At 45.4% G+C, this 22,230-nt stretch overlaps 1 protein-coding gene across 1 annotated transcript; it reads right to left on the bottom strand.

Moving 5' to 3' along the window:
- Positions 1-4,056: 4,056 nt before the first annotated feature.
- Positions 4,057-16,917, bottom strand: LOC123106974 (senescence-induced receptor-like serine/threonine-protein kinase). Its single transcript, XM_044528994.1, has 13 exons — positions 16,795-16,917; positions 9,979-10,543; positions 8,824-9,323; positions 7,466-7,601; positions 7,222-7,293; positions 7,063-7,134; positions 6,907-6,978; positions 6,525-6,670; positions 6,153-6,421; positions 5,697-5,823; positions 5,394-5,462; positions 5,118-5,307; positions 4,057-4,580 (listed from the first exon to the last, which is right to left on the bottom strand). The coding sequence occupies exons 1-13, from the start codon at positions 16,895-16,897 to the stop codon at positions 4,190-4,192; spliced, it is 2,712 nt and encodes a 903-aa protein (XP_044384929.1). The 5' UTR covers positions 16,898-16,917; the 3' UTR covers positions 4,057-4,189.
- Positions 16,918-22,230: the final 5,313 nt, after the last annotated feature.

Here is a 22,230-nt window from a genome sequence, read left to right as displayed (position 1 = left end):
ACTTACCAAAATTTATTCTACAACAAGCCCCTTGATTTTTATTTTCTACACTTTCTAAAGCTCGTAGAGAGAACCGGAGAAGTCCTTGCGGCGACGATGTCATGGGTGTGATCACTCGGTGCAACCAACTCCATCAAATAGATCTAGGATATTTCATAAATTAGAAAAATAATAAAACTTTCTTATAGTAAACTGAGAAAGCAACATATAAAAAATGAAGTAGATATAGTATGACTAATTTACTAGTACTACATTGATAAATTAGGACTATTATTTTTGAACTTATAAGAAGATTTTTAAATGCATTATTATATAATTGGCTTACACTCTCGTCATTCATATTGCAAGATCAAAGAAGCATACCATTTACAAACGAGGACCATGTGCCTCCGGAAGCACATACATGCTCCTGATCACAGGCTTAAAAATAACTTTCCAATACCAATAATTCTTTGCATCCACGATACTCTGAGTCTACAATTGCAAATAGAAGTCAGTTCAGACGAAAGCAAATGCCCACAAATCCTCAAGCTATACAAGAATTGCAAATAAAAGTCAGTTCGGGCCTTGCCTGTGTGAGAGATGAAGCTAATGTGGTCATCATATACAGACCGCCCAACGACGGAGAGGCCAACGTAATGCTGCGTGCTTACGATCCTAGCACAGCCAATCAGCCTCGGTGGTGCCGGCGAAGTCGGCTATGCCCACGACCCGAATTAATGTCTCCAGGATCTCGCAAACCTGGAAGAGAGGACGATGCGCGCACAACAGCAGATCGACAAGGATTGGTGGTGGGGCGACAGATCTGCCAGTGACAGTAGATGAGACAACCATGGAGGTCGTTCGTTATGGCCAGGGATGTTGCTCATGGTGGATGGCGGTTCCAATTCCAACCGTACCAATGCTCTCCTTTCCTATCTTCGTCGCCACACCACCGCCTCCACACCTCACCCCAGCTCCCTCTGCATCTCACGTTCTTCCCCACCGCGCGAGATTCCTTCACTTCCAAATTTTCTTCGTCGCCGCCTTGGCTACTCCCAACGGCGAGCGCCTCCCGACTCCCTCCAATTCCACCGCGACGACCTCACCATCCTTTCTCCTCCACTCTCATCATGAGCGCTGCCCCCCGTCGCTCATGGTCTTCCACATGCCGATGACCTCCGCAGTGGCTCAGCAAACGGCCGGATTCGCACGCGGCAGGGAGTGGGAGTAGCGTGGTAGACGACGTAGTCAGCCGTGGGCATGGTTAGGGTTTGGCCCGATTAAAGAGGATTTGTGTTTTTACCCGGTGGGCCGTCAGGGGATCGAGAAAACCCTGTGAAACAGGGGGTACGTGCGTAGGAAAAAAAGGGCAGCGGGAGGGAAGTGCGCACGACGTGGGGATGGGAAGTCGGACGAAGGGACAACGTAAGACGGGAGACGGAACAGTACATTTCTTTTAGATAGTAGAGATATTGCTCCGGTTTGCAGAAGAACATCCACATTTGGAAGTGGCAATTCCGATATCCTGTTATAGCTTTTTTCAGGCAGTCTTTCTGATTGATCTTTGAAATCTCTACTCCTAATGGAGCAATTGGTAGTCTCGCTTCCAGGTTTTTTTTCGTCCCACCACTTTTGTCCGTTTTTTTCGTAGGTTAACCGTCGTAGATTTTTTTCGATGCTGCTTTCTTATTCACCGGTTTATTTACCCATCAGTTCTTTCCTTGCAAATCAGCACTTTCCAAACGTGCACGTAATCACGGATCTAAATTTACTAACTTATCCAAATCAACCGATACCTTCCATTATTGCAAATTTCTTTAGGAAACAAATAATAGATTTTAAGGAAACAAATAAAAGATTTTAAAGACGCATCATACTTTACTAACAATCACTAAAAATCAAATCTAAATTAATTAATCTTACTTTAAATCACTCAATCACTTTAATTAGAAAACATTTTCTTTCCTAACTGCAGTTGGTAGTCTCGCTTCCAGGTTTTTTTTCGTCCCACCACTTTCGTCCGGTTTTTTTCGTAGGTTAACCGTCGTAGATTTTTTTCGATGCTGGTTTCTTATTCACCGGTTTATTTACCCCTCAGCTCTTTACTTGCAAATCAGCACTTTCCAAACATGCACGCAATCACGGATCTAAATTTACTAACTTATCCAAATCAACCGATACCTTCCATTATTGCAAATTTCTTTAGGAAACAAATAATATATTTTAAGGAAACAAATAAAAGATTTTAAAGACGCATCATACTTTACTAACAATCACTAAAAATCAAATCTAAATTAATTAACCTTACCTTAAATCACTCAATCACTTTAATTAGAAAACATTTTCTTTCCTAACTGCACCCCGCTTAGTGTGCACATAACAATCCGAAGTAATTAGAGTCACATGATTGAATCCATTTATTTAGAGTGACATGATTGAATTCATTTATTAACAATAATCCTCACCAAAAGTGCGTTTAGCAATTTTAGAGGGCGGACCAAAACTCTGTCATCCGCTCGCCCGCGTTTGTTTAGGTACAGGAAAAAATGGCATAATATATGGAAACAACACGACCGGGGAGGCGGCGCAATCTTCGGGGATAGGGGATCGGAGGAGAAGGATTGGCCTGGCAGCATGATCGGGGTGCTTCCCCGCGGCCGCGGCCGTCCTCGCGATGCCACCTACCCGAAATCAACGCTGCTCCCTGTCGTCAGCCGAGGCGACGCCGCCTGCCCTCCTACCCACGGTCCGCTGCCGCGTGCAGCTACGGCGGGAGGAGAAGCGACGGGGCCGAGGTCCTTCATGTGTTCCGGGATGGAGGCCATGATTTCGTCGAGGTCGTTGCTGCCTCCTACACTCAGGGTGTGTCACCGAGATCGAGGCGAGCATGAGGAGCTGTGGCCACCGCCATGGTCACCCCATCGCAGGGGATGGAGCACGCCGTCGGCCTACAGCTTGTGGAGATCACTGTTGCTCTTCAGGTCGCGTGGTGACCGGATCTTGCCGATGTGTCCCTCCCCAACGACCTCCTCTTTGCCCGGTTGGCCGGCATGGATCTCGCCACTGCTGCCCTCAACTTCTCTGCCTCGAGCTCGACGGTCAGCCACCATGGATCCCCCAGCTGGAGGGTCACGTGAACCAGCCGTCCTCCCATGCTGCAGCGGCGAGAAGGTGACATGGCTCTCCGTACACGAAGAGTGGAGTTCAGTCAAGTACTTATATACTTGGCCTCTACTGCTGATCCATGTACATGGAGAAGAACAGACAACCGCTCATTCATGCTTCGTTCCACTCCTTTGCGCTACATTACTGGAGGTGACATTTTCCTATCTCTCTATGTTGTAACAAGCCTGCTGCCTGCATAGTTAATGGATTTTTTATCTAAATTTATCGCTGCTTAGTGCTTTGTTGCAATTGTTCACCCAAGATTCTTATATATAATCTGAGCGTATGTAGGCATACTTAGCTTTGCTATTCCATTTTTTTGGCGCATAGAAATAAGAGTATTGTCCAGGTTAGGTATTCAATTGAGTATGGTATTTGGATTGCTATCAGAATGTCTTTTCTATGCATGTGATTTCTCACATCTGGTTATAATATTTGTGAAGACGTGCATTGCACGTGCACTTGGAAGCGGGCCCGTGGCCCGCGCTGGACGGCGCCGACGCCGACCCGAGCCACCTCGTCCGCGTATTCTTGGAGCTGTGGCTGGTCGATTTACATGAAATTAATTCCCCCAGTTCTGGTGGCAAATATAATACACATAATCCATATTGTTATGCACTAACGTGTATGTGTGAAATAGATGAATTATGGTCCCGTACCCAATAAGATAGATATGCGTGTGTGTTAGAGAGAGAGGGAGAGGGGGATAGAGAGTGAGGAAGAGGGAGGAAGAGTGTGTGTCTGTGTGTGTGAGGATTTGATGGTAAAAAAGATCGTCAATGTCGTAATATTGAACTCTTAAAATTAATGTGACCCCGTTGCAACGCACGGACGTTCTTCTAGTACTCTTAAGACATCACCTACGAAGCTAAAATTTCAGACATTGCATAGTTCTATAGGATACAGAATGCATGATATGCTATATGTCACAGATACATCTCTCAAGTTGTAGCATACGTGTCCAGGACTCCATTAGACATGCACACATGTCCATGAATACACCAATATTTAAAGAGTAATTTCAGAATGGATCACTTAGGCTTCATCTTCCTGATGCTACCCAGCTAATTGACAGGTCCACATTAGAACCGACTTGGCTAATGGTGCTTGAACTTACACGTGATTCTTCCAGTGCTAGAGCGTCCTTTAGCTGAGCCACCACCATACTCATTGTTGGCCTCTCACTGGACACCTCTCTTGTGCAAAGCAGGGCCATGTCCACAACCTTCCAAATAGAACTGAAGTCATATTGACAGTGAAGTCTTCGATCAACAATTGCCTCAATATCGCCCATGATAACCTTCTCCTTTACACGCTGCACAATATGCACAGGGGTCGGCAAGATTGGAGGTTCACCTGTGACAATCTCTAGTAAAACCACTCCAAAGCTGAAGACATCACTGCTTGTGGTGAGCCTGCCGCTAACACAGTACCTAGAAAAGAGCAGTTGGGCCAATGTGCCTGGTTAGTTCGTTCTGTGAAAACTATTTGAATTTTATGAAGTTAAGTAGAAAATGAAGCAATGCACACATAGGCCAACAATGCCTGGTTAGCAGGATTCATATGCAATCACCCTTTGCTGTGCAGCTGCAATCTACTTCTAGTTTAGGCACCAAATATGCACAATAGTATGTATGTTTTTCTTTTTCATTTAATGTACCATTTATCGGATTTTCCACATTTTTGTTACTCATAACATTCAATGAGTCTGAACTTAGATATTTCATACACAGCTATAGTAAATCGCGAGGCACAACTAATTCTGCTGGGAACTTCTAATATTAATTTGGTGTTTAAATCGAAGACGCTTACATATGCATGGGTTCATTACAAAGGCCTGATTGCCTAATATGGGGCCTTTATTTTAATAAAAAATAATATAATTCAATGCACCTTTTTTTATAGTGAAGTGTTTTTTACTTCCTAATAACTTTATACATGATTCTAAGAGAATAGGTATGAAAACAAACTCTGGATCGATGTAGCCTAGAGTTCCTGCAGCTGTCACAGATATGTGACTTTGTGCCACATTGATGTATGACTTGGACAATCCAAAATCTGAGATCTTAGCAACCATGTCATGTCCTAGAAGAATGTTGTGCGCCTTCAAGTCTCTATGAATTATTGGTAATACGCATCCCGTGTGCAAGTAGTCCAAACCTATGTAAGATAATACATGTTATCATATATTGCTTGTGCATTTAACTGGCAAAATCAAGAAATGCAGTGTTTCCTCCAAAGTACACCTTGGGCAGCTTCAAGTGCAATCCGTGCTCGATCACGCCATCCCAGTGTCTGAACAATTGCATTTCTGCCTGAAGTATCACAATTGAAGTTGTAAAAGCTAACAATTTATCCGGATGCGGTCGCAAAGTGAGTAACACAAGATGCATTTAATGAAGGCTTAAAATCATGTAAATAGTTTTGTACATTGCATGATCTCTAAAGAACAATGATACATAGTACTACTAATCATAGTTTTTTTCTTTAGGAAAGGGATTTCGCAAGGAAGTCCGGGATTATAATTTTGGAATTTGCAAATTACGAACCTTGTATGTTATCATAAAGACTTCCATTAGGCATGTACTCATAAATTAGAGCTAAATGGTCCTTGTCAGTGCAGTAGCCAACCAGCACAACGAGATACCTATGGTGCACGGTTGTTAAGCTCCCAACCTACAAAATAAAATAAAATAAATTTAGAGTCTGAGACCCTGCAGAAGTGTTTTTAGTTCTGAAAGTCAGTTTCAAAATGATATTATGGAAGTGATGGAATCGTTATCCCTTTCGCCTGGCAAGTTACAATATTGGATATGCATTTATTAGTTCCACCTGTTATTTATCTTACCTAATGATCTACAAACTTCATATACCCATAATTTCACAAATCTTTTCAGTATACTACGAATAACATGAGAAATCCTTGGACAATTGAATCTATATTCTGCTTGGAATGCATACTTATAAAAATTGCCTGTCATACTCTATAGATTCAAATTAAATACCTCAGCTAAAAACTCTTCCATCCCTTTTCCTGTTGCTGATGTTGGAGAATGCATCTTGACAGCAACCTGGGTACCATCTTTTAATTGGCCATGGAAGACAGGTCCATAACCTCCTTCACCAATGCATGCGGAAAAATTGTTTGTTATTGCAACCAACTCCACATATGTGAATTCACGGCTGTCGGATGTGTGTATATGACCTTTACAGTTTTCTTGACTTTTGGGACCTGGCAGATCAACACATCCCAGTAGCACACTTGGAACTGAATCTTGATAAATCATTTGTTGCAGCAAAGGAAAAAAGTCGAAATCATTAGAACTCGTATCTTGAAATAAACCAAATTTGTAAGAATTAACAGGACATATATCTACCTTGCTTTCTGCAGAAACAAAACACTGTCAATGTACATGCCAGCAATGCCATTATCACCACAGGTACTGCTACGACAGTTATGAGGAGGGTGTTTTCCTTATGTGGTGATTTTCCATTGCATGGATCTCCATTTATGGTGTCATACCTAAAATTACATTAAAAAATTGCTCTAATGAATTGGATGAAGGCATATATGGATGTTCCAGAGGTTGATATACTAGACATCAGAGTAAAAATAAACACTTAATATGTTGCTTTTTATTTCACCCTAAATCTGTAGATGTTGCATTCCAATTCTTACAAGTCGGCCTCAAGGAGGTCTGCTTTAAAATTGTATCAGCATCTATGGAGCAAAATCAAAGAGAAGAAAGAGATCCAGACCTTAAAGTAAGTGAGCGTGCCATGCATAAAGCTTCAGGAATTGGACCATCAAGATGATTCCCTGATAGATCGCTGCAGAAAAAAAAGACAACAAATCATCCCCAATCAATCTATATGACTGTCTTGTTTCATAAACTGCCAAAGCATAGGACTTACAGGACACGAAGGGACAATAAGTTTGTCAAAGAATCGGGCACTGGTCCATTTAAATTATTGAATGACAAATTCCTGAAATAGATTTTGAAAACATACCACTTACTGACAGAATTTCGAGCTATTAACTAAGAAAACAAACTTTTATAAAATTATACTCACAAGTATTGGAGTGATTTCAAAAAAGAAAATTGTTCAGATATTGCACCTTGCAAATCACTGTTGGACATGTCCCTGAAAAAATGATGTACTATGTTAGTGCTACTATGTTGGAAAAACAATAATTAATCCGCTGGATGATTTAGATTAGGGTTTAAATCTGGATAATCTCACACACTTGGAACCAAAATTCAGTGCCAGCTTTATTAATTCGAAAGTAGTATGAAAAAATTAACCAAAGACTTACAAAGTTTTTACTCTTGATGTCACTCCATCACTTCTACATGTCAATCCAATCCATGTATATTTTTCGGGTAAACATGGGTCACCCATCCAGTTCTTCTCGACTTGGTATTCACTTTTGATATTCATCATTGCTTCAACTAAGAGAATAAAAATGATAGAACAAAGCATGAAATTAGCATACTACAATAGTATAATTAGGGACAACCCTATTAACCTTATGAACTGAAAAAAAGTTATTAATTTGCAATGCATACTACAATCTGGTATTCCTATGTGAGTTATCTGTGATGTTTCTCCTTTTTTTCTTCAGTTTAAGGATTTCTTCACCTATTCAGATTTCAGAATTAAAACCAGTCTGAAATTACAATGAATACACATGATGTGTGAAGTATTAGCAGTATATATGATTTTTGTATGAAGTACACATGAAATGCCATAGGCATTTGCATATTTGGAGATGGTGCTGGTTGTAACCCCTTGAAAGAAGGGCTACAGGGTCCTGATTAAAGTAATTGATAAACTTGGAAACTGGTAGGGGCAAATGCAATTACTATTCCCGAGTAGAGATACATGTCCCCATCCTTTACCAAATAGCATCAGAAAAGTTGTGAATGAACGCATGAAGTACATATAGTTATGTGCAGCTAGTTAGGATGGAAAATCATTTGCAATGAAGAGAAACAAGTGAGAAGTTCAAGAAGCTGAATGTTGCAGAGGTATCTTATACAAAAGTGCAAAGATTTAGTGTAAGTACCAAATCAGCATGAAAATTCAGAAAATTACTAGCCTTATACATTTAGTGTTTCAAGTTTACGTTTATTCAACATAATCTACATAAAGAGTAGAAAAGGTAAGAAAATTCTGACAAGTTATAAATAAAAAGGATAGGAAAATTAAATAAAAGTTAGATGTGTTCTGAGCAAACTTGTCTTGTCTTCTAACGCACTGTTAATCTGAAGCTTAATTTTAAAGAATGGCACCACAACCATGAACTACATCTAGAACTTATTTGCAAGAAAGTAAGTGTTGATCCGATACCTAGCCAAAAGTTGCTTTGTGCCCAAAATTGGCTTTTGTACTGGATACCTACCATGTTCGTGTTTGCACAAATGATTTCACGTCTCAATATTTGGAATGGTGTGAAGTGTATTATTTGTAGGACCCTATGGTGAACCAGACATTATCCTAAATTTGTTGCCTTTTTTTATTCAGCGTAAGGGTCTTAGTTGTTTCTCTTTGCATCTTTGTATTTATCATTTTCTCTTAACACATGTGAAAATGGCAAACCATGACTTCACAATTATGCAGAGAACTCTTCTCCGTTGGCTGGAACCAAGGGAGATCGGAATGTGGACGTACCATCTTGTGTATCGGTTGCAGTATCATCATGCTGGATGAGGTAGTATATCTCGTATGCACTTAGTATGGGAGGGAGCACAGAGGTGTTGGTAGCGATGATGCAGACATTGTAGAAACCGCTGGCATCAGTGACTATAGTGGTGGCAGTTGTATAGTCTGCAAAGAGATAGACTGGGCTGACTGGCCGATTATTTGCCTCCCACAGGAAGCCATTGTAGTATATATCAAATTCCCGTTTGTGTTGATTCTGGAAATCAGTATAATACAAATTGAGGTAGTACCCAGGCGGTGCCATGGCCAGCCAGGCAGAAGGAACTGTCCACGACAAGTTGAGAGGGATGGAGGTGGTAGGCGAGGTGACGGCAGTTTGGAGCACTCTAATTGGTACCTCAACTTCATCAGTTAAATAATGTTTAATTTCACTTGTTGTCGATAGATTCAGCCACCGTGAGGTACCGTTTGATGGCCACCACAAACGATCGTAGGGATCATCCGGATACCTGCAAAGGTAACAACTGAGTTAATATGCTTGTGTATATCTTTATGTGTTTATGTAAATTGTTATGTTTTCACTAGTTATGAAGTAGCAACTTTGTACTTATTTTCTTGTTGTACACTATTTCTGCAATTGATGCGAACCACACTTCCTAAAAGTTTGTATGTAAACTGTGTTTAGTGGTTTTGTATATGCTAATGTTTCATCACCGAGTAAACTGCATGCAGGTTAGTAAACTTTATCAAATTCTTTGCCTGGATTGTAAGCTCAAGATATACATTTTTGATAATATGATCCCCAGAGTTATACAAATGAGCTAACAGGTGTGTTAATCTTATTCAGCATGCCCATATATTGAATTTTTGCTCAATCTAAGTCTCCTCTAACCACTTGATTGTCACGTAAAAGAAATCAGCGGAGAATTATTGTTGTTAGTAGATATGAATGAAAGACCCAAGTAATACAATGTTTAGAAAGATATAGTGCAGTTCACTGTTCTTCGTCTTATTTACAGGTATTTGTTACTTTTATATTGCCTCTGTACCAAAATGTAAGACATTTTTTTGGTTTTGCATAGGGCATTGAAAAATATCTTATATTTTGTTACAGAGGGAGTAGTTAATAGAAAATACACTATATTACTCTCTGAACTTAATTACCTGACTAGGCTGCTTGCACCAAGGCTACGCCGTTCCTGGAGCGCGATGGACTGATTTTGCAAGGCTACTGGGTACAATGAGCTCTTCATCTGCCTCATCTCCAGTGACGACACAAAGGCAGTCCCACTGCCAATGTCTATCAAGCAAACGGATATTGAGCTTACCTCAGCCACAAAGATTGCCTCCGCGACGTACATCGTTGTAGTGCTGCTGACGCTGATCCGGTCCCAGAAATGGAGCCCCATGTAGAGATCAAACACCAGTGGCAACCTGACGAGGTCACGCTCCTTACCATCATAATTCCCGTGCAAGAACGTTGCTCTCACGAGGTACTTGAGGCCTGTCGTGGCAGGAGACAAGGTGTAGCAGTTCCGGCCTCCATTGGGAAAGCTTCTGAGGTTCAAACTTGACCTGAGCAGTTCAAGAGCATTGTATTCTACAGAGATGTTGTGGTTCTCTCCGGTGTTTATGTACCCATCGTCTGAAGTGTAGTTGAAACCTGTTTTCTCGTCCAGGTAGCTGGATCCACCTGGAAGCCCGCAGTCTATGCTGATGAATCCTTCGTCTGCACGGATGGGGAAACATGTTAGGTAAAAATCAATGGTACGCGGGTGGAGCAAGAAATGGATCAAATCTCGGGCTGTAGTGAGCTGAGCCCTGTTTCCTTGTGATTATTTTTGTACTTTCTCAGGAGGCTTTGGTGAACTTTTCATTTTTCTAACTTCTGTATAAAATCTTTCGAATACATACATTGTGAATTGCTAGAAGTCGATAAATGAATTAGATGTTAGAATACATATTGGGTTTAAAGATAGAGATAAGGAGATATAGATCGAATAGATTTAAACAATGTATATCTTGTCTTATACTCCAAGCATCTACCCCTTGTGTATTATATATATACCCCATATAAAGGTCGGATCACAACAACATAGAACACCATAATATTCAGTCATCTCATATTTTATAATTATATTTAAGTTAGAGAATAGGAGTTAGAGATAGGATTGGTTTAAACCATGTACGGCTTGTCCCCTACTTCAAGTCTCTCTCGCATATTGTACTCTATATATATCCCACACCTGGGTTAGATCAATACAACAACAACACAATATTCTTCCATCCAATACTTTCACATGGTATCAGAGCGGTTTGTCCAACGACGCCGATCCTAGAACCTTCCACCATTTCCGCAGCTTGCCGCCCCCGGGGAGATAAATCTCCTCTCTCCGGGGGTGCCGCACCCGATCAATCAAAGATTAGATCGGTCACGTAGTTTTGGATCCATTTTTTCGAGTTCACAATCAATAGATCAATTCCTTAGTTAGATTCGATCAATTCCTTTTAGCCACAAAATAAAATCCCTAAATCTACCCTCAAAATTCCGGTGAAAATCAAGCTTTGGTTGGTCTACACAACGGCGGGGCATGTTGCCGACCGTGGGGGACGCAGTCACCGATAGACTGCGGCTTCTCAGGCGGAGACGGCGCACCGGCGAGCAGCAGCGAATGACACGCACGTTCACAGGTGGGTGTAGCTCCCGTAGAGATTTCCATCGTGTACGAGACTATGAGTACGCGGATCTCACAACAGTGATCAAGATCACGCCCGTTTGGATCACGGGAGGGCGGACTCTCGCACGCGGATCTCCGGGACGACACCTCCAGTACGCGGCTCGACATGTCTGTAGCTCCATCAACCCGCACGACCTCCAGGGGCGGCCTCGCACGCACACGCGCCGTAAGCAGCAGCAATTCCAGCCTTCCAGGTACAGGACGAGTCACTCCCAGTAATTCATCATGCAGATGCGCCATCAAGCTTCACATACATGCACGGCACGACCAAGTGTGTGCTGATGGATATGAGCATGCTACGATCGAGCTCCAACCAGATAGCATCGGCATCGAGCTTCTTCCGGACCCGACTCCATGCGTCTTCATCTTCATCGACCTGTCCAGCATCAGCATCTCACGCACGCGGCGTCAATCTGCAACAGTTCCTGCGGCACATCTACTCCAACATGGAGGGGTGCAGCCAGCCGAACACATCTACACCGAGCCGACTTGCTACAACTGCATCGACATCACCAATCTGACACATCGATCTACACCGAGCGTTCTGCATCAATATTCGACGACCCGAGCCGAACTACATCAACCAGTACGACTACGCCAGGCTATGAGCCAACATACTTCTTCATCACGGCGCGACATCGACAGTTCGTCGCCGTGGAGGGACGCCTTCTAGCAACGCATCATCTCGCCGACACTTCATCACCAAGGTTTTCATCAACGTCGTCTTCACCAACATCTTCATCAACACACCGCCGCCGCCTCGTCCACAAGATGGGCACCCAGCGTCCTTTGATAGACTTTTCTGCAAGATGCGACCTCGACAAACGCAATGACCGCGTCACGATGATGGCATCGACCGCGTCATCCACGACGGCACAACTGCATCGACATGGCGTCAATATAGTGACGACCCCAACACGGCCAACGGTTCTGACAAAACCGATATGTGCTCGATGGGTTTCCTCTGGTCTTGGCAAAACCGGTGGACTCATCGCCGACGGCACCCTCTGATATCCGCAAGGTGCATCGTCCACGACTGCAGCTCCGTCATCTATAACATCGCGCAATTTTTTACGCCTCCGGCTTTGTGCGGCTTCATCATCCACGACTATCTCGACCACGGCTACATCACATGATCGGCTACCTCAACATTGACATTAATGGCTACGTCTACAGCAACTCATCGGCAACAACTCCAGTCAACAGCATCCGTGTCGTCACTAGCGTTCACGCCACTCCCGCTGTGACTGCGGGAGGGAATAGAGGAGAAGGCAGGAAGGAACCAGAAGGGGACGCAGTCACCGCCCTAGGTGCCGACCCATCAGAGACGCAGTTGATGATGGCGCGGCGGAGAAGACGACGAAAGCACAAGAGTTCAAATTCAGTCGTCATCGTCTGCTTCACTCACGCTACGACTGAGGGGGAATGTTAGAAGTATAATTATGTTTAAGTTAGAGAATAGGAGTTAGAGATAGGATTGGTTTAAACCATGTACGACTTGTCCCCTACTCCAAATCTCTCTCACATATTGTACTCTATATATATCCCACACCTGGGTCAGATCAATACAACAACAACACAATATTCTTCCATCCAATACTTTTCACATTAGACTATGATTTATTGAGCTGAATATATCTCACAAGTCCCGACAAAAAGGCCTGACATGAGATTGTAATGGTTATCAATTTAGTGTTGAATTAAAGTATGCCAGAGGGAGATAGTGTGCTTCAGGGTGGAGTCCATGGCAATGCAGTTATAGGGAGGTCTTGTCGGACCAAGTGGTTCTGTCCCAGGCGCCGACTAGATTGTTTTCATTCAAGAGAAGATTCAGACCCAATTGTGATTACCCCTCAAAAAAAAATTGTGATCTTTCATCTCTGTTAGGGGTCCTCTCATGGACTTAAGTGTAATTTTCCATTATATTGGGTCAAGTTTGTAATTTGTACTGCCCATCGCTTTGATCTAAACCTGATCATACCTTGGGACGGGTCGGGCTTAACAAAGCAGCGGACGGTACAAGTGTGGGCACCGAGTCCCTTGCGTGCTTTTATTTTTGGCTTTTGATTTTCAAACTTTTATATCTTTCAAACGTAAAGTCCAAATTAAGTTCTATTTGCATATTCGTGTTTATTGTGATGAGTGCTTTCAAATAAAATCCATTTTGAATATGTTTTGATGAATTTTGAAAATAAATGTTAAGTTTCAACTTCTAAAACTTAGTATGCACGATTGATAAAATCATGATTTTCGTGGCTACGGCCGACAAAAAAGTACCTTAAAATTTTATCTATGAAACTTAGTAAAAATGAGCGAGAAAATTACAAGTTTCAGTTGAAACTCATAAGTTTCAATGACTGAAACTTGAAACTTATTACGCTCTTGTGAGGGGCCCAACTACTTCATAAATTGCGAGGCAACTGGGCACCCCAACACGTTGATGAGACTGTTGCCTCCCGAGTCGCTCGTGGCGACTCCAGAGGCCCCACGCCGCCACCACCAAACCAACCGCCCACCACCGCTGCCTTCCCTAGCCGTCGCCGGAGGATGTTGCCAGGCTAAGCCCTGTGTGATGGACGGCGGCGGCGGGGCCTTGCTTGGCCTGCTCTCACGCCTGCAGGCTTCCTCCCTCTCCCCAAGATCCAAAAGTTTCATCACAGTGCGCCGCCTCGATCTACTCGGCTCCTGCCGACGCTCATCGCCGCTTGCCGCGATGGGCTCCACCGGTCTCCCTCGTCCTTCCTCGACCTCCATCCGACTGGGCCGGGAGCGCAGCTTCGACCTGCTCTGCCGCGGCCGGTCCTCGCCACCGCTCGCCGTGCTGGCATCCAACGGGCTCCCTCGACCGCCCTCGACCTCGCCTGTTGCGCTCCGCCTTCACCGCAGCTCTCCAGCGCCTCGACTCCATGCCTCTACTCCACGCCCTCGAGCGCTGAGCTATGCGCCTCAGCTCTGGATCCACATCCGCTGCTCCGGGATACAACCTTCCCCTCTCACGCATGGCCTGCACCAGCGTGGCTTGGCTCCATGCCGGGTCTTGCTCCTCCATGCCCCGACCAGCTCCTGCCTCGCTCCATCTCGTACCGTCGCGCGACATCCACTTCCATCGTGCCCGTCGGCGTCCTCCACCATTTAGATCCGGCCAGTGCTCACCGCTCTCAACCTGCACCACCATCCTCCACGTCGACCCTCCTCTGCTACAGGCCAGTGTCCCACGGCTGCGGGATCCATCGCCCCGCCTTGTTCAGGTCTTGGTCTGCCTGCTCGTCCAGCCTGGGTGGTGCGGGGTGGCCGCCCGACCTCCTTTGCTCTGCTTCACCCCCAGTGCTAGCGTTGATTCTGATGCTTGGGCGAGGCTGGAGTATCTACGCTGGCTGGCAGTGCCTTTGAGGTCAGGTGCTTACTCCCGGAGAAATCCTACTTTGTATGAGTGACCACGGCGGCCGCCCTTTCCGTCGTAATCCTCCCCGGAGGCGTGGTTTGGGAGATGCATCTCCTCTCGGGGGGGGGGGGGTCCGGGCGAAAGCTCCGACGACGATGTACACCTTGTTGAAGGCGTCGCTTGGGAACCCCTGCCATTGTCATTGACATGCCTCGTGCTAGGTTGCTGGCGACTTTGGGTCTGCCAATGACTCCGTGACACCCCCCTCCAACCCATCACCCGCTGCCTCTCATCCGACCCCTGCCCTTCGGTGGTGTGTCGTCCTATTGTTGTGCCTGCTCAAGACCCTCCCATGGTTGTCGTTGCGTTGCTTCCTCGTCGAGCCCTTTGCCACCATCCTTCCGCCTTTGCTCATCATTTGTGTGCCATCCATGTTGGTGTGTTCTTCTTCATGTGTTTCTCTTCGTTTGTCCTTCGCGTGGTCTCCACCCTGTTGTTGTCATGCTCAAGACCCTCCCATGGTTGCTGTTGTGCTGCGGCGAGCTTCGGGCTCTTGGTGTTGTCTCGGTTCACTTTTGCTCAATGACGACGCAATGATGCCTCCCCAACCTGCTAATCGTCTCGACCGCCCGTGGAGGATCTCCCAGTCAAGGTTCGTGTTAAGGTTTGGCACTCGTTGATTATAGATGATCCTTTGGTGTGCCGTGGGGCTCGGTATGCACGCCGGTGTGGTGCGTTAGGTTGTTTGCTGAGTCTTGGTATTGTGATCCCTCGACAGCACCCTACATCTACTTGTGTCTCTCGTGGTGTTGGCCTTTCTGCCTGCTAGATAGGCCGTGCCTTCTCTTGGGCGTCAATTTTTTTCTCTTCTTCTGTAACCTTGTTACATGTACGGTTTTCGGCCCGGTTTCTCTCATAAACGGGATCAACTTGTTTAGATTTTTGATCTGGTTTTCCTTATAAATTGGATCAACCAAAGCTTAAGGGGTGACTCTTGGCTTTGACAGCTTTTTGAGCAATATATTCAGGTGGGGATCTTGTCACCTGATTTTGACCAGATCAATAGTTTTTTAAGGAGCTCTCACATTTAATTATTTTAATTCACCATATTCTCTAATTTTGAAGCTCTTTTGTTTGATTGAGATATTCGATTTTGAATTTGGTTTACGATTTTGATCTGTCCAACGATTTTTTAAATCAATCAACACCAGCCTGCTAAAAAACATATCAACCCCGTGCACCCTCTTACCACCTAGAAAAAAGAATCGCCACCATGTGATAATACTATAGCACCAATATAGTACATGTAGCCATCGATGGAGAAATTTATCCACAGAAGTGTGAGTTGATTAACGCATAACATAGAATCACGCCATGAAAGGCCCACAAATAACCTCATTATAAATAAAAATAAAACACACGCACCATCATCTTCCCCATCCGTCAAACTAAATATTCCGTCAGTTCCAAAATACAAGGGGTATTAGCTCTTTGAAAAATCAAATTTCTTTAACTTTAACCAACTTTAGAGCCAAAAATATCGACATCCACAATATTAAGTCAAAAAATTATGAAAATTCATTTCATGATGAATTCAATAACACCAATTTGATATTACGAATTTTGATATATTTCTTCATAAATTTGATCAAACTTAAAGAGATTGGACTTTTCACAAAAGTAATACATCTTATATTTTAAAACAAAATGAGATTATTTTTTTAAGAATCTCAACAATACCAAGGACACAGCAAAGCACGCCAACCCTTCTAATACTATAGTAACCGTGAAAATTTAATTAATCTTGGACTGGGCAAGGAAAAAAGACCTTCATTACTGAGAGCAAAGCCGTGGACGTACCTAAGGAATCAGCATCGGAGTGCACATGTACATGTAGTAGACTCGCAGCAAGAAAGATCAAGAAGCAAGGTATCGTGCAACCCATCGATCTATTCAAACCCATCCTCTGCCCTCGGAGCCAGCCAGAGGGATGCAATGCAGCTAGCAATGGGGTATCGACCATAGTTATATAAGCAAGACGCCTTCAGATAGGACGGCCGAGAGAGCCTAACTGGGTAGCTGTATGCACAGGGTTGTCAAAGTCCGCGGTCGCGATCGACAGTGATAGTAGCCTGATCACTTCCAGATTATAACATGACGGTTGATCCCGTCCAAGTCTATACCCAGTACTACAGGGGCGTCTAAGCGTGCAATCCGGGCGAGATGTTCAGTCCACCCATCCACCGCTGAACCGTGTCTTGCACAGTTGCACCGGAAGGACGCAAAATACCCAAGACTTTGACTTGCAGGTATACCCTGGATTTCCTAGGGCTCAGGGCATCTCCAATCGCAAGCTCTTAAAATGGACTGACGTAAATGTCCACACGTGGCGGGTCACAACGTAGTTGCTTTTGGTTGGACATGCAGATCTCTACACGTTCGCAAAACATCCTTAAATTTGCAACCAAGTCCGTGAATATTTAGGGGATCCCGTTGAATGGTAAAAACGATCTAGACACTGCGGTCCAGACATACAGAAGCTTCGAGAGTCTTTTTTAGAGATTTGCTCACCAGCTTGCAGAAAATGAAGGCGCAATATGCATTGATTTTTCCCCATCCGTCCGATATATGTATGGCTGATTATGGAATTCGGCAACCACCGTGTTGCCGCAATCGCTGCAGAAAACACTAGTAGTATATCAAAGTTACTAGAGGAGCGAAATAAGTGAGTTGGCTGATGGAGCACATGTCAATTTTTCTTAACATATCGTGCGTTATGCATCGATCAATGCATTGTGAAGCATTGCCAAAACTCTCGTTTTTAACATGGTATCATACCTATGATCCTAACCCTAACCATCGCCGCCGCCGCCGCGATCTAATCGCCGCCACCACCCGCCGCTGCTGCCGCCACGTCCTTACGCCGCCGCGCCGCCGCCCACGTGTGCAGCCGCCCTCCCCCTCTCCACGCTTCCGCCCGCCTCACGCCGCGCCGCCCTTCCCGCGTGCCGCCGCACCCCCCTTCCCTCTCGGACTCATGGCCTCCCCCGGTTCCTCCGGCACCACCCGCAGCCGCCGCACCAATCCGTTCGACGATCCCGACCCCGTCGTCATCCGCGATCTCAACATCCTCGCTCGGGTTTCCGTCATTCTCGATCATATCTCCTCCACCTACTATGCCTGGAAGACGTACTTCTCCCTTGTGTTCAGTGAGTACAACCTCCGGGATCACATCGATAGCTCTGTGGATTCCCGCTTCATGGAGGACGATGAAGAGTGGACGTCCATCGATGCCACTCTCATCCGTTGGTTCTACACCACCATCTCGAAGGACCTCTTCCACACGGTGGTCTCCGCCGACGATGATGCTCACACCGTTTGGACCAAGCTCAACGGCCTCTTCACCGACAACGCGCTCCAACGCAAGGTTTTCTTGCACGGTGAGTTTTTTGGGTGCCAGCAGCTTGACTCGTCTGTTGACGATTATTGCATGCGCCTCAAGAAGCTCGTTGACGAGCTCCGCGACCTCGATGAGAAGGTCTCCGACGAGCTTCTTCTTAGCACCCTCATTGCCGGCCTGAACGATGACTTCGGGAACGCCGCCTCCAACATCCCTCTCATCACCAACCCGACCTTCCCCAAGATCGTCGCATACCTGAAGCTGGAGGAGAGGAGGATGCGGATGTCGCGCACCTGGGCCACCGACATGGCCCTCACCACCGGTACCCGCGGCGGCGCGCCGCCCACCGCCCCGGCTCCCCCGTCGCAGCCTGCCCCGGGCCCCTTCCAGGCGCCGCCGCCGCCCGGGTTCCCCTACCAGCAACCGCCGCAGGCTCCCCCGCCGCCCCCCGCCAAGCAGCAGCAGCGCCACGTTAGCCGTCGTGACCGCGGCGGCCGCAAACAACAGCAGCAGTAGTCGGCTGCCCACGGCGGCGCGCCGCGCCACCCGCAGCAGCAGCTCCCGTCGGCGCCCTAGCAGGCTGGCCAGAACCCCTGGACGGGGGTCGTTCACGCGTACTCCATGCTTGTACCGCGCGCCCCTATCCCCGACTTCTTCGGCGCCCGCCCGACCTCTCATCAGGCGCTTCACACAGCTCCTCAGTCGTACGCGCCCGCGCTGCCCTACGGCCCCTCTGCGGCCTATGGGCTACCTTCGGCCGGTGGGTTCGCGGCGCCGCCGCCACAGCCATTGCCGTTGGCCCCGGCCCTTCCGCCGGCGCCTTGGTGTAGGATCGAAAGTATGTCTAGAGGGGGGGGTGATTAGGCTACTTGACCAAATAAAAATCTAGCATTTTCCCAATTTTAATTCTTGGCAGATTTTAGCAACTTAGCATAAGTCAAGCAAACAACCTACACATGCAATTCTAAGAGTATAGCAGCGGAATGTAAAACAATTGCATATGAAGGTAAAGGGAGGAGTTTGGAGGGAACAAATGCAATGTAGACACGGAGATTTTTGGCGTGGTTCCGATAGGTGGTGCTATCGTACATCCACGTTGATGGAGACTTCAACCCACGAAGGGTAACGGTTGCACGAGTCCACGGAGGGCTCCACCCACAAAGGGTCCATGAAGAAGCAACCTTGTCTATCCCACCATGGCCATCGCCCACGAAGGACTTGCCTCACTAGGGCAGATCTTCATGAAGTAGGTGATCTCCTTGCCCGTACAAACTCCTTGGTTCAACCCCACAATCTTGACGGAGACTCCCAAGTGACACCTAACCAATCTAGAAGACACCACTCTCCAAGAGGTAACAAATGGTGTGTTGATGATGAACTCCTTGCTCTTGTGCTTCAAATGATAGTCTACCCAACACTCAACTCTCTCTCATAGGATATGATTTGGTGGAAAGATGATTTGAGTGGAAAACAACTTAGGGAAGGCTAGAGATCAAGATTTATGTGGTTGGAATGAAGTATTTTAACCTCAACACAAGTGTAGGGGGTTCTCTCTCAGAAAATGTATGTTGAAAGTGTAGGCATGTTCTGATGGCTCTCTTCACGAATGAAGAGTGGGTGGAGGGGTATATATAGCCTCCACACAAAATCTAACCGTTACACACAAATCACCAAACTCAGTGGGACCGAATCATACAACTCGGTCAGACCGATTTAGTTCATAATGTGACAGTTAGGGTTTTCGGTGGGACCGACATCTCAACTCGGTGGGACCGATATCATTAGGTTTAGGGCATAACGTAATCTCGGTGAGACCGATTACACAAACTCGATGAGACCGATTTTGGTAATAGACTAACCAGAGAGTTGGTCAGGCAATCTCGGTGGGACCGATTCTCTCTCTCGGTAGGACCAAAACGTTACGAAAGGGAAACAAAGAGTTTGCACTGCAATCTCGGTGGGACCGATCGCTCATCTCGGTTGGACTGAAACATTGCGAAGGGAAACAGAGAGATTACAATCCCGTCTCGGTGAGATCGAGATCCCTATCGGTGGGACCAAAAAGACTGTGGCAGTGGCTATGTCAAGTGAACTCGGTGGCGCCGAATAGATCAAATCGGTGGGGCCGAGTTTGACTTTTGGTTTGGGATATATATTTGGATATGAGAAAGTGGTTGAGGGTTGTGGAGCATATCACTAAGCACTTTGAGCAAGAACCTCATTAAGCAACACCTCATCCCCTCTTAATAGTATTGGCTTTTCCTATGGACTCAATGTGATCTTGGTTCACTAAAAAGAAAATGTAGAGTCTTGTGCTTTGAGCTTGAGCCAATCCTTTTGTCCTTACCATTTTGAGGAGTCCACTTTCTAATCCATGCCATGCCAATCATTGAGCTTTTCCTAAAATATTTATCTTCAAGTAGCATTAGCTCAATGAGCTATATGTTGTTAGGAATTACCAAAACCACCCAGGGATAGTTGCACTTTCAATCTCCCCCTTTTTGGTAATTGATGACAACATATAGATCAAAGCTTCGACAAATGATTATAAGATTGAAAAACATCATCACTTTGAGAAGTATGTGATAAGCAAGAGCTCCCCCTAAATTTGTGCATTATTTAAAATTGGCTTTTGAATGCAAATGCACAATCGATTAGGATCGTGGGTTACTCTTCCATGTCACATACATCTTGGTGGAACGCTCAAAATGATAGAAATTAAAAGCATGCACTCATCACCAAGGAAGTGAATGATCATATATGGAATATAAAGGATATCATCATTCAACCAAACATTAAGGTAGCATATGATCAACCACATGATCATATAAGCATCTCACAAGGACATAAAGTATCTCACACAAGCACACAATAAAGTAGTTCAACCAAAATAGCAAGAGAGATATAAAGCAAGACACTCTCTTGAAGCCTATGATCTATACATATTTCTCCCCCTTTGGCAACAAGTTACTAAAAAGTTTGAAAACGCATAGTGCTATACGTCACTCAGGCTTGGTCTTCGGGAGGTGGTGTAGATAGAACTCCAAGGACGAAGGCTTCCGATGAAGTAGTCGGAGTTGATGGAGTGGGTGCTGGAGGTGGCACTAGAGCTGTAGCTGCTGGTGCTGACACTGAAGCTCTAGCATATGAGACTGGCACTGCAGCAGACCTTGGACCTTGTGGCACACGCTTGAAAGCATCAGTGGTTGCTTTTCCTCTCCTCTCCTCTGCTTCCTCCTGAAGCTGCTCAACTGCAGTCTGAATCGCAGTCACCTTCAGATCAAGATCATAGAATTTTGTTTCCACAATCCTCTCCAGGCTCTCCTGATCCTGAGTCAGGGTGGCCAAGCCCTTCTCAATCCTCAGTGTAGCTTGAATCAGATAGCCTAACTGATCTTGCTTGCTCTTCAGGAAGACTCGAGATGCCTCTTCAACACTTGGCATCTGGGCAGCTTTCTCAACCTTTTCCTTGGCTATCTTCTCCTGGACTTGAGCTGATGATGGTTCTTCCTCATTCATCACAACAGTGTTGTCTTCAAACTCAGGATATAGAGGTAGATGCTCCTTGTCCAGTAAGTAAGTCCATGTGCCCATTTTAGAGCTGATGAGCTCTTGAATGTGTGGGGCATACCCACAACTCCTCTTTTGATCAGCAACAGTCCTTTTGATCGTTTCTACAATCAAGCTCATAACTTTGAACTTCTAGGGACATAAAAATTTGCAGCATGTTGATGGAGTGTCCTCTGATCATCTTGTGATCTCCTGACTTGGGTAGCAATGCGTGCCTTAAGATCCAATTGATCGTAGGCAGACCAGACAACAAGAAATGCACAGATCCAAGCTTGTGAGTTTCTAAAGCCTTATCAGGGATCTCCTTGTACATGTTTGCCATTGAG

This window comes from Triticum aestivum, chromosome 5A (genome assembly GCF_018294505.1).
Source record: "Triticum aestivum cultivar Chinese Spring chromosome 5A, IWGSC CS RefSeq v2.1, whole genome shotgun sequence".
Lineage (NCBI taxonomy): Eukaryota > Viridiplantae > Streptophyta > Magnoliopsida > Poales > Poaceae > Triticum > Triticum aestivum.
This window is presented reverse-complemented; position numbering and strand designations above follow the sequence as displayed.